The sequence below is a fragment of the Leptonotus elevatus genome, chromosome 4 (genome assembly GCF_054856555.1).
Source record: "Leptonotus elevatus isolate MCC_2025b chromosome 4, RoL_Lele_1.0, whole genome shotgun sequence".
Classification (NCBI taxonomy): Eukaryota; Metazoa; Chordata; class Actinopteri; order Syngnathiformes; family Syngnathidae; genus Leptonotus; species Leptonotus elevatus.
This window is the reverse complement of record NC_141242.1, coordinates 8,050,417-8,062,491: the sequence shown is the minus strand read 5'-3', so window position 1 is coordinate 8,062,491 and position 12,075 is coordinate 8,050,417. Positions and strand designations below refer to the sequence as shown.

The 12,075-nt window shown below is 42.5% G+C and overlaps 1 protein-coding gene across 2 annotated transcripts in view; it reads left to right on the top strand.

Annotated features, from left to right (window-relative positions):
• roraa (RAR-related orphan receptor A, paralog a) overlaps nucleotides 1–12,075 on the top strand; it is a 245,749-nt gene that overhangs the window by 225,123 nt on the left and 8,551 nt on the right. For both annotated transcript variants that reach the window (XM_086073041.1, XM_086073042.1), the window contains 7 exons: nucleotides 1,103–1,188; nucleotides 3,708–3,849; nucleotides 6,690–7,085; nucleotides 7,688–7,809; nucleotides 7,901–8,033; nucleotides 9,792–9,899; nucleotides 11,866–11,976. In XM_086073041.1, the coding sequence (XP_085929167.1) occupies nucleotides 1,103–1,188; nucleotides 3,708–3,849; nucleotides 6,690–7,085; nucleotides 7,688–7,809; nucleotides 7,901–8,033; nucleotides 9,792–9,899; nucleotides 11,866–11,976 (1,098 nt within the window). The remainder of the gene's footprint in view (nucleotides 1–1,102; nucleotides 1,189–3,707; nucleotides 3,850–6,689; nucleotides 7,086–7,687; nucleotides 7,810–7,900; nucleotides 8,034–9,791; nucleotides 9,900–11,865; nucleotides 11,977–12,075) is intronic.

The window sequence follows — 12,075 nt, the reverse complement described above, 5'->3', positions numbered from 1 at the left end:
TCGGTCTATCTCTAGTTAGGAGTACATCAATCATGTCCAAAGATGTACATTATAAAAAGAACCTACACCCATCGCTTTCTGCAGGAATAAAAAGCAGGACTGAATTTTTTTTGGACATTGAATAATTGTCAGCAAAAACGAGGCTGATCTTGAAATACTTCCTGTTTTCATTCTTCTTCTTTCAAATTCACAGTGCAAAAAAATATTTGTAAACATGGTTATCACCATCTAGTGGTCAACAATGGAATTACACAACATAAACATCAGGCAGAACAAGAGACCTTACAAATTTTAAGCAAAATTGTGAAACCACAAATTTTGAACTCGCTACTCTGGTACAGCCAGGGTCATAATGTATGTGTTTGTGCGACATGGTGAGGTGCAATACAACAACAGTCTTTTGGCTAATTTTGATTATTTCTTGCTTGTATGTGTTACTTCAGCTTCCTCCCACATTGCAAAAACATGCATCTTAAAATATTCTATAGCAAGTATAAATGTGAGTGTGAATCCAGACAAGCTGTATAGAAAATGAATGGATGGATGGATTTTGATTAAGATGGTCAGAAAAGTATTAAGAGAAGTCCATTGGGATTTAATTATGATTTTTTTCTTCTTCGTGTCTTTAGGGTACAATTGGGGCGGATTGTGGTTTTAATTTGATACTTTGGTGTCATCGAGAATTCGGCTACTGTATCTTGGCTTGTGGAGCAGAATGTAGCAAGTTTTAATCTCGGCTCCAAAGTGTGGAATTAGAATTGGTGGCTGGTACAGTATATCAATGTTTAGTTTCAGCTGCTAATTGACAACATATTTACAATTTGTTAAGGACCTAAAAGTTTCCCGTGCTTTCTCTCTCTCACGCACGCTCACAAACTCAGGCACACATTTGTAAATATTCCACTAAAGATCTGTGCAAGCAAGCATTCTAAAGCCTGCGGATGAGATGTTTTTTTAAGCGCACAGTGCTCTTTTATGTACCAGCGTGGAGCCATGGTGAGGGTGTTGTACAGTGATATGTGACAGCAAAAAAAAATTATGAATTTGTTGTATTTATTTGCTCACTATTTCCGCTCCCTTGTTCTTTTCTCTCCCGTTGCAGCTCAAATCGAAATAATTCCCTGCAAGATCTGTGGAGACAAATCATCAGGCATCCATTACGGTGTGATAACATGCGAAGGCTGTAAGGTAAGCGTCAAGATGCCGTTCATCACCGTGCCAACGTCTGTTTGAGTGGAACGAAAATTGGTTCGGAAAGCAGGAAGTGAGAAAAGTTGCTTGCTGAAGTTGTGAGAGTGACATTGAAGTGTGCAACGGAGGTCAAGCACAAAGGCGGAAATAGCAAAAGAGCCAAATTGGAAGTCTCACTTTTCCTTCCCGTTTTTGGGACTGGTGCACCTTTTTTGGCTTCGGTTGCAGTGCACTCTTTTTGAGCTAAAATGATCAAAAAGGAGAAGCTTCTGAATTAGAGCAGATTGTTGGCTGTTTGCAACATTGTGTTGCCGCCATTGAAGTCGTCTTTTGTACTGTTTCAAATGCACCAGCCATTCAAACAGCGAGGGGAGTTTTGTGCTGAGCGTGTATTCTTGTCCGCGTACTTGTCACCCGGCACATCATTAGCATTCCTCAGCCAGTCTACACCTTTGCTGTTTGTGTGTGCGCGTGTGTAATTGTGTATGCGAGGCTTTCTGTCAGATTCGGCTCTCCCTCACACAGGCACCGGGAAGAAACGTAACACGAAAGAATAAACTGCCGAAATATCTCTTTAATGATTGCTAATTAGTCCAGGCAGAGAGACCTTTAATGATATGTATGAGTACAAAAGTTTGGACCATAAATCATAGCGTTATTACAGAGTGCTGTGTGTCGCTGGCAGTAATAGCCTCTTCCTATAATGGCTTCCATTATAAAGCAACTTGGCAGCTGTCAGCTGTTTTCTTGTAATTAAACAGCCAATGAGCGGCTAATTAAGACATATGTGTATGGAGCAGTAGAGTGGGGCATGTTAATGATGTGCTGGAATCAATTCATTAAAGTCAAAGGATGAGGAATCCAGTCGGTGTGCGGATGCTTATGCACTGAACATGCCAGATAATAATCCCAATGAAAGGAGAGACCGGGTTATCGCATCGGGCCAAACATGCCGCCCACCCTCGTGCTTGGACACGCAGCCGAGTCCGGATGCCAGAAATGACAGTGTCACAGCCAGAAAAATACCAGTACAGCAGTGTCGTTATTACCTCCTCCAAGGAGGTTATTTTCATTGGTGTGGGGTCGTCCATTTGTGGGTATTTAGTAGGGCTGGGAATCTCTGACTGTCTCACGATTTGATTCGATTCCGATTTTTGGGCCTGCGGTTCGATTCAGAACGATTTTAGATGAAACAATTTTTGATTGACAATGATTTCTGCTTCAATTTATAGATATGCAAAGAATTGTCATGATCTACTCCAGTCTGACTCGCTAATGCTAATTAGCGCGCTACTCGTGGCACTTTTATCACTCAAAAGAACGACTATTCATACAAAACGCTTCAGGAATGTATACAGAGAAGCATCTTAACATCCTACACTGCAAAAAATAAAAAATAAATTGATTGGAATAACTTGATCATGACTTTTTGCTTCTATGTGGCTTCAACTTAACAGTGTATCAGAACGAGCGGAACCACACTGCCCCCAAGTGGCAAAATCGTGTACAACATGAACAGTGCTCCCAATAAAGGCACACCCCTGGTATTTAGCTACGTTTGGGTGATAGGTAGGATCTCTTTTGGTATAAATGATACTTCACGCGATGAGCAATCAGCAAGTTTGGAATAAAAAACTATACTCGATCATGATTGCATCAGAAGATGGAGAAATATTGTACATCTATTAACCCCTAGATGATTGCCATGGACATGACATAATTGTGTGTCCAAACCAATAAAACGCATAATTTGGATGATGTCAACACTTCTGGTTCATGATTGGATCCTAGCTTACCAATCACAATCGCAAGTTGATTTATATGATGTTCATGTTTAAAATGTTACATAGTTTACAACACATTACAGCCAAACTATCCTGGCGTCCACTATAACAAATAAAAATATGAGATAACCACAATTTTTTCCCATGTTGTTTTTATGTGAGAAAGGAGTCAAAATCAGTAAAAAAAAAAAAAAAAAAAAAAAAAAAAGTAATAATAATAATAATAAATTGCCCAGAAAAAATGCGGTTCTTGAAGGGGTTAAAACGACGACTCCTGCCATAGCAAAAATCCACATATAATTGACGCCCATTGAAATGTATCGCAAAAAAAACAAATCATGATTCAAACCCCCCAAAAATTCTTCAAAAACGTCAAACAACTTCTTCTTTTCTGACATTAATGAAAAAGAAAAATGCATGAACATCAAAGTCATTCAGGTGGCCTGGTGTTTTGCTAAATATTTTAGCTAATGCTAAATTCTATTGCTATCTTGGTTCAACAGCTGTAAACAAGTCCATACATTGGCTGCTTAAACTGTCCATCACCGATTTTGCATAAATGCAAAATATATCATTTGTTCTCCTATTGTAGGTTCTCGTTCTCTTGGATCCAGAAGAGATTCTAGTCATTGTCTCTCACATCCCTTTAATCGCTGCTTTTATAATAGTCCAACTTTCAGTCATTCCTGCACCTTCGACGTGTTGAGCCGATGAACCTCCTTTCCTGCGCAGGGCTTCTTCAGGAGGAGTCAGCAGAGCAATGCGGCCTACTCCTGCCCCCGTCAGAAGAACTGCCTGATTGACCGCACCAGCCGCAACCGCTGCCAGCACTGCCGGCTGCAGAAGTGCCTGGCGGTGGGCATGTCACGGGATGGTGAGTACTTCACGGGTCAAGAAAGACTTAAGTAGAAGTCCAGATACTAAAACAAAGACTGTTGGAAAAGTAGAAGTACTGATTCAAAGACTCTCTCAAAAAAAAAAAAATGGGTTTGTTTTCCTAACCCATAGCTGTGGATTTTGAGCAGTTAATTATTTTTTGGGTTGAGATTGGTTCGTACATTGGAATTGGGCGGTCTGAGGAGCTTTTTGAATTTTATGTACTGCAGTTGAAGCACCAAACATTTCATTTGAGTGGCTTTCTGTGGCAACCTTCTTAGAAAATATTGGTAATTAGAAAAATAAATAGTAATGTTTTTAACTCATCCACTGCCATTGACGGCTATAGATGTCAATAATTCATTTAAACTATTTCTAGGAGTTAAAAAAAATAATCCACTTTTGCTAACAAGAGTTTGGAAACCTATATTTTTTTAGATTTAGAACAGATATAAAATTTGTGATTAATCATGAGTTAACTATTGAAGTCATGCCATTAATTACGATTACAATTTTAATCGCCTGATGCTCAAATTTTTTTATCTTTTCTTTTTCTTTTTAATTCATTCACTGCCATTGACGGCTCTAAACGTCAAAAATTAATTTGAACTATTTCTATTAGTTTAACATTTTTTTCCACTTTTGTTAACAAGAGTATGAAAACCTAGAATGTTGTCATCCAATGTGTACACAGACAAGGGTAAACATTATTTTAATATATGCTAGACTTGCACATGTATACATATTCATGAATGCCATAAACGTAGAGTACAATCGCACTTATGAGTGCCATTGCTAAAACACACACACACACATGCACACACACAATCAGGACAGATGAAGGTGACTCTCGCCTTCTCTCAACACATACAAGCCCATCTGCCTGCATTCCCCTCTATTTCTTGCCACACACACATAAACACACAATGACCAGCTGATATAGTTCCAAGACCCCAGAGCGCCAACCAAACCCCCCCCCCCCCCTCCAAAGAAGTCTCTTTCTCGCCACTGTGCTCATCTGTCTTAAAAGTGATTTTATCTGCAGCGTAGACACAAGATTTATTTTTTCTTCAAAGGAGGAAGAGTTCAGCCAAGAGGGTGACATAATGTGATTTGTTCTCGCAGGCATTTCTTGCACGTCAGTGTCAAGAATCTAAACTGGATAAGAGAGACAGCCACATTAAAACCAAAAAAATAGTCATAGTTTATTGAACAAGATATAAAAATAAATCTATTTGTGTTTAGAAGTGTCTGTAATACAACGTACTGCCTGGGGGGCTAGCTTGATAAATCATACGCACACGTGACACAATTCTGAAGAGCGTAATGCTCACTTTTAATTGAAACAGTATAGATGATGTTTTTTGAATAATATCTTTATTATTGGATGCTACTTTGACTAGCATGTTTCTGATGCTGACACATAACTACGAGGCTGTCTTCGGATGTCCCCTAACCCCTCATTTACTATATAGTCCCGCATTATACAGCACCCTATAATATGTAGTCCCCTTATTCTGTTTGGCCAGCCAGCTAAACCAGGGGCAGCAGATACAATGAAAACAGCAGAGGCCCCAGAATTGAACCCTGTGGAACACCATACACCATACAACGTACCATCACAACAGCCACAAGTTGACTACTAAGTGCACCAAATTTCCTGCAGCACGGCCAATGGTGGCCAAGCGGGGCGCATCATCACCAATCATTTGAGTCGGGGTGTGTCTTCACCTCCGTTGAATCCCTGAGACTGACTCGCCAAACCCCTGGGGTTTGATCAAAGCCACATTAAGAAATGGCTTGAATATAACCTTTGGGTTGTTTCAGGGATTTTGCACACTGCAACAACGGGGCGCTCTAAAGCAGCCACGCCAGCACAAAACCCCGGTCCACATGCACTCACGCACGATGAGACACTCAAAAGTGATCACACCACAGAATCTCCAAAGTGATAATGTGAACGAAGGTGCTAACATTTTTATGTAGTGGGTTACGGGCTACTCATGCTTGGGCCCCAGTGCGTCACTGGGCCCCATTTTAGCTACGGCACCAAATGGTGAAAAACTCTTGTCTCCACAATTGCGCACTACCTAGTTTTCAGTCTTTGCACATCTACAAAATGAATTTACTTGACAGGGTCTTTTATCTATAGAAAGGGACAAAACATTCAAAAGATATCGAGTAGTAAGTAGAATGTGAGATGAAGCTGCAGCAAAGCCGGATAAGCAACATAGAAAATGGATGGATGGCTGGACGGACCGTTGAATGGATGGACGGTTGGATGGATGGACGGATGGATGGATGGACGGTTGGATGGCTGGATAGATGGTTGGATGGATGGTTGGATGAAAGAATGGCTGGATGATAGCTGAAAGGATGGATGGTTGGATGATGGATGGATGGACGGATGAATGGATGGTTGGATGGACGGGTGGATGGACTGTTGGATGGATGGGTGGATGGATGAATGAAGCAAAGATGGATGGATAGTTGGTTGGATTGATGATGGATGGTTAGACGGATGGATGGACGGTTGGATGGACGGACGGGTGGTTGGATGGAAGAATGGCTGGACGGATGAATGGATGATGGCTGGTGGCTGGATGATAGCTGAAAAGATGGATACTTTGTTGGTTGGATGTTGGATGGATGGACGAATGAAGCAAGGATGGATAGTTGATTGTATCGATGATGGATGGATGCATAAAAAAAAAGTATAACTGAGTTGCCACCTACAAAGATGTTTGGGCTTTGTTATGTAAACATGTCAGCACAATGCAATGCAGGTGTCCCTAATGTTGAGGCCTCAAGTGCATTTGTGCCCATGTCGTCCTCCAGCGGTGAAGTTTGGCCGCATGTCCAAGAAGCAGCGAGACAGCCTATACGCTGAGGTCCAGAAGCATCGGCTCCAGCAGCAGCAGCGGGACCACCAGCAGCAGCCCGGGGAGGCGGAGCCTCTCACGCCCAGCTACGGCCTCTCGGCCAACGGCCTGACGGAGCTCCACGACGACCTCAGCGGCTACATGGACGGCCACACCCCCGACGGCACCAAACCGGACTCGGCCATCAGCAGCTTCTACCTGGACATCCAGCCCTCCCCGGACCAGTCCGGCCTGGACATCAACGGCATCAAGCCCGAGCCCATCTGCGACTTTGCCCCCGGGTCGGGCTTCTTCCCTTACTGCTCCTTCACCAACGGAGAAACCTCCCCAACCGTGTCCATGGCGGAACTAGGTGAGACGCATCTGAGAGAGTGTGGGACGAGAGGAGAGACAGAACAATGAAGTGGAAAAGGGAGGTGTGGGTCGGAGGGGGGGGGGGGGGGGCAACGCAACCGTGGGGCAAACGACACAAAGGTTGCTTAAAATAGCAAGAGGTTGGAGACTCATCTCCAACACTCATTAAAAGAGGCTCTTTTTTTGTAATTAGTTTCCATTAATTAGGGCCAATCAGGATCCAGCAGGGCAGGCGTCGGGGGAAATCATTTTTTTAGGCTCCCCTGTGCCAAGGAACTCCTTTTAACAGATGTGTTTTCAAAACCATTTAAATTCTTGTGCTCGCTACTTCTCTCAGAGCAAATGTGACCTTTGTTTGAGTGACTAACACGTCCCCCGCGCACCCCCCATGCCCCCCACCACTCCACCCCCACCCCCACTCCCATGCATTTGTGTCATGACCAGATTGGCTTTGCCTCTATCTCAATCTATGAGCTTTCCTGGAAGCAGTAAAAGGAAATTCTTCTTCTTCTTCCAGCCAGAAAAAAATAAATCAGCATTTTCCGTGGCAGGTCTCATCACTGAGGTCTTCACTTTTTTTGCAACTTGACTGTGTTTCAGAGCACTTGGCCCAAAATATCTCCAAATCACACATGGAGACATGTCAGTACCTGAGAGAGGAGCTGCAGCAGATGACCTGGCAAGCCTTCCTGCAGGAGGAGGTGGAGAGCTACCAGAGCAAGGTCAGCTTGCCCGCTTGACCACGCGGCCGGCCGCCCGCCTCTGGAGCACCGCGCCCACGTTCAACCGTCTTCCATCTTGTTGTGTTCCCAGCCGCGGGAAGTCATGTGGCAGCTGTGCGCTATCAAAATAACAGAGGCCATTCAGTATGTGGTGGAGTTCGCCAAGCGCATCGATGGCTTCATGGAGCTGTGTCAGAACGATCAGATAGTGCTGCTCAAAGCAGGTATGACAGCTTGTCAACACGCACGCACGTACGCACGCACGTGATACTGATATTGTCACAAGGGCGTAACTGACCTGACTGCGCAATGACTTCTTCGTGTGCGCATGGGGTGTCGCCCGCTACTTTCCCGAGCATAGACACATCACAGGATGAATGTTTGCAATGTCAGATAACACTGCTCCATTTCTTTTCAACATTTTGCTGCTGTAACATTCACGTGCGCAAACGCTGACGCTCGCTCGTTCTCTCACACACAACAATGTATATACTTTACAGGCCACAACATGAAATTAAAAATGTAATAATTTGCCCATTTGACATTTACTGTCAAGCCAAGAAAATTACACTTTGTGTATCTAAAATAACCACATTGCCTTAGTTAAGTCCGCTAGCTTAATACTAACAGAATGGAAAATACCCTAAATGGGCTAATGAATAGCATCAATAGTGGCCATTTTATAACACTTTAGCAATAGATAGTTGATCAGTGTCGCAAGATATGTCGACAGACAAAATATCGATACTTACAGGCATGTATTCTTTATCCCATCTAAATAACAAAACAAAAAAAAATACTAGTACAGTTGACCCAACTATTTATGTTTTTTGTTTGTTTGTTTTAGTTATTTTTTTATTCAAATTTTTTTTTTTTTAATGTGTGCATGTTTTGTTGTGAAGTTTTTTGTTGTGAAGTAGCCAACCCTAATTTTTCATGGGAAAATGCTTTTATTTCCCCCAATCAAACCCCCAGTATACATAGAATGGCTGTGAATTAAAAAAATAAATAATAATAAATAATGTATCAGATTTATATAGCGCTTTTCTGGACACTCAAAGACATTTTACAATTATATGAGGATTTTTGCTATTTGGCAAGCTGGTTCCAGCCCTATCCGGATTACTGAAGTTTACTGAGTCAGTTGTGAAACTCTTCTTCACGTGAGTCTGTATGTCTGTATTATACTTTCCCCTGGTGGCCAAAGCAGGCACCCCAGAAAGCACACAACGTGGGGCTGCAACAGATTAACAGTGTTTCCATTCATTTCAATAGGGTAGGATGATTTGAGATACGAGTATTTTGAGTTACAAACATTATACTCTACCACTGTAAATGTAAAATTAGTGAACACATTTTTGGAAGCGACAGCTAGTTGATGACTTTAATTTTGGGGGTTGGAGCACCAGACAGATTTTTTTTCTCTAATAAAGGCAGAATTTTGTGTATAGTTGTGCAGTATACCTAAAGTTTCTGTACCTAAAGTTGTGGCCAGTGAATGTGCAGGCGCTTTTCAGCCTCTAATGTCAGTCTTAATAATAAAACAAGTCACATAGTAGCACCACTAATGGCGGCTGTTGCATTTCCCTGATCCTGTTATCCCCTCCCTCGGAGAGCTACAAATTACAGGGTAGACAGAATAATTCCCCGCTATCTTGTTCAATAAAGGTTGAATGAATAAAGCGCTCTCGCCTCTAAATGAAGCACAATCGTTATCTGGCTTGTCATTATGGATGACTAGCCTTATGTCTGATATTATCATATAATGTGGAGGTGCGTTTACTCCCCCCCCCCACCCCCACCCCACTGACAGCATCTTTATTTCAAAGTGTGTCTGTTGCTCCTATTGTAAAAGCACGGCACATAGCGTAAAGCGCGTGTTTTGCCTCCCTGACTGATGTCTTACTGTTAAGAGAGGGGGGTTGAGTGGGAGCGAGGAACAACACAGCCATTCAGCATGTTGTTGCCGTCTGTCTCCACAGGCTCTTTGGAAGTCGTGTTTGTCAGAATGTGTCGTGCCTTTGACTCGCAAAACAACACGGTCTATTTTGACGGGAAGTACGCCGGGCCAGATGTGTTCAAGTCATTAGGTAAGTGGACACAGCGTGCACGTGCTTTTTGTGTTACCTTGTGTGTGTGTGTGTTGTGTGTGTGTGTGTGTGTGTGCGTGTCATTCCTTTCCCCTTGATGTACCAGCCAAATTTAGAATCTCCTAATCGGCTCCACACAATACTGAAGGCCTTGAAGCGAACACTGGGCGTTCATCCCTGCTTTACCTGGCATCGCCCGCCGTCTCTGCGGCGCTTATTTATGCCAGGAGCGAGATGATAGCGAGGCACGGTTGCATCTGACTCCGGTAACTGTGGAATAAATACAGCCAGACGGGAGCGCCTTTTGGGAGAAAGCTATCAAAACCATCACTGATAGGCTGACATAAAGAATCTCAGATAGCTCAAATAGCATTTTTGTCTCGCTGTCATGACATCACTGAGCCTTCCACCAAGGATTTTCCAACATTTGCATTTTTTTTAAGGGGAAAAATGCAAATGGGTCCCATAGTGGTTGTAGACATGTTGAATTGTCCTCCTTGATGTAGTTAGTAACATAGTTAGTGGGTTTTCCTGACATGCTCTAGTGTTACGATTCAATTCAATATGGTCCCAGAGCCCAAACTGAAATTCAAAAAAACAATAAATCATCAACAGCATCAAACCAAATTATACTTAATGTACATCTCTCTTAAAGAGGAAGCAAACACCCCAAACATTCTTGACAATAGTCCCACTATATATAGTATAATAGTTAATATTGCGTTAGAGGAATATGAGTTAAGCAGCAAAATCCAGCAGTTTTTATCCATATCAGAAGGCGGCCATTTTGCCACTTGCTGTCGAGTGAAAATTACATCCCAGTTGCTCAGGTCTCAGTTAACAACCTATCACACTCAGCTTCAGAAAAATGGTGATCCGCGATTGGTCGTTGCCTGAGAAACTGTGATGTCATCTTCAGTCGACAGCAAGTGGCAAAATGGCTGCCCCCTCAAAACGGCTGGATTTTGCTGCATAACTCATATTCCACAAATGTAATATTAATCAGAATGTCATGTTTAGACTAGTGAGGTCACATATAATGTATTATTGTCAAGATATAAAAACAATACAAAATACAACAACTTATAAATCTGTTTTTTTAATACTTTGTCCTTAATTCCCAAAAACATATTCATACTTTTTTATGTTTTTTTTTTTTTATGCTAGAGCATACAGAAGGCTTTAATGCAGCTTCTGACCTGAAGAGGTCGCATGAAGTAATTGTAGCTATTACAAAACACGGCCAGCAGGTGGCAGCAGAGTATAAGAGATCAGCCAGGGCCATGTTGCAACAAGCTCTTTTTCTCAGGTTTGTGAATAATGATGAAATTTAACTATATTCTAATGCTAACTGCTGCAAAACGGAAACATACAAATATACTTTTTTCCTGATGAAAGAAGCAATTTTATAGCAATCGAACAACATATTCTGTAGACCTTGCAAAATCTGTCAAAATCCAGTAATGGAGCAACGGGGGTTTCTTCAGTGAAAATGGCTGGGAGTGAATGAGTTAAGAGCCAATTTGCTACATTTCTCGATACGATTTAAAGACGATACATTTGTATCATCATGAGGCCGCTGATGTTGCTACGATCATACTCAAACGCACGAAGACACATCTGTCCCTTTTGGTGGCGGTCGAGAGGAGTGATAGGCCTCCCGAGTTGCAATGGCATTCGCCCCCTCTGCCAGATAATTGATTTAACTAAACGCCTGGATAGTGACCTAATTTTTCCTTGCATAACACCACCCAAGTGCCAAAACTCAGTAAAAGCAGTGCCTGTTCTGCTTAAGACGCTCCCATGCGCTGTCACCGTGCAGCTCTGTTATTCTTTATGTTTTGCTGCTCTTCCCCTTCCTCTCCCCTTCCCTGTGTGCCTCTCTCCCAATAAAGATCAAGAGTGAATGTTGTTCTTTGGTCTCGCTCATCCTAAGCTCTCTCGCTCTGTCCTTTTGCTGTGGCAGGCTGTGACGACTTGATCAGCTCCATCTTTGAGTTTGGGAAAAACTTGTGTTCGATGCACCTGTCTGAGGATGAGATCGCCCTGTTCTCCGCCTTTGTGTTGATGTCTGCTGGTAGGTGTCAGTCACATTTCCAAAAAGAGAAAACACACCAACCCCGAATGTGCCGTGACAAGGAACAAATGTGCCTGTTTCTTTAACAGCCAGTACCTA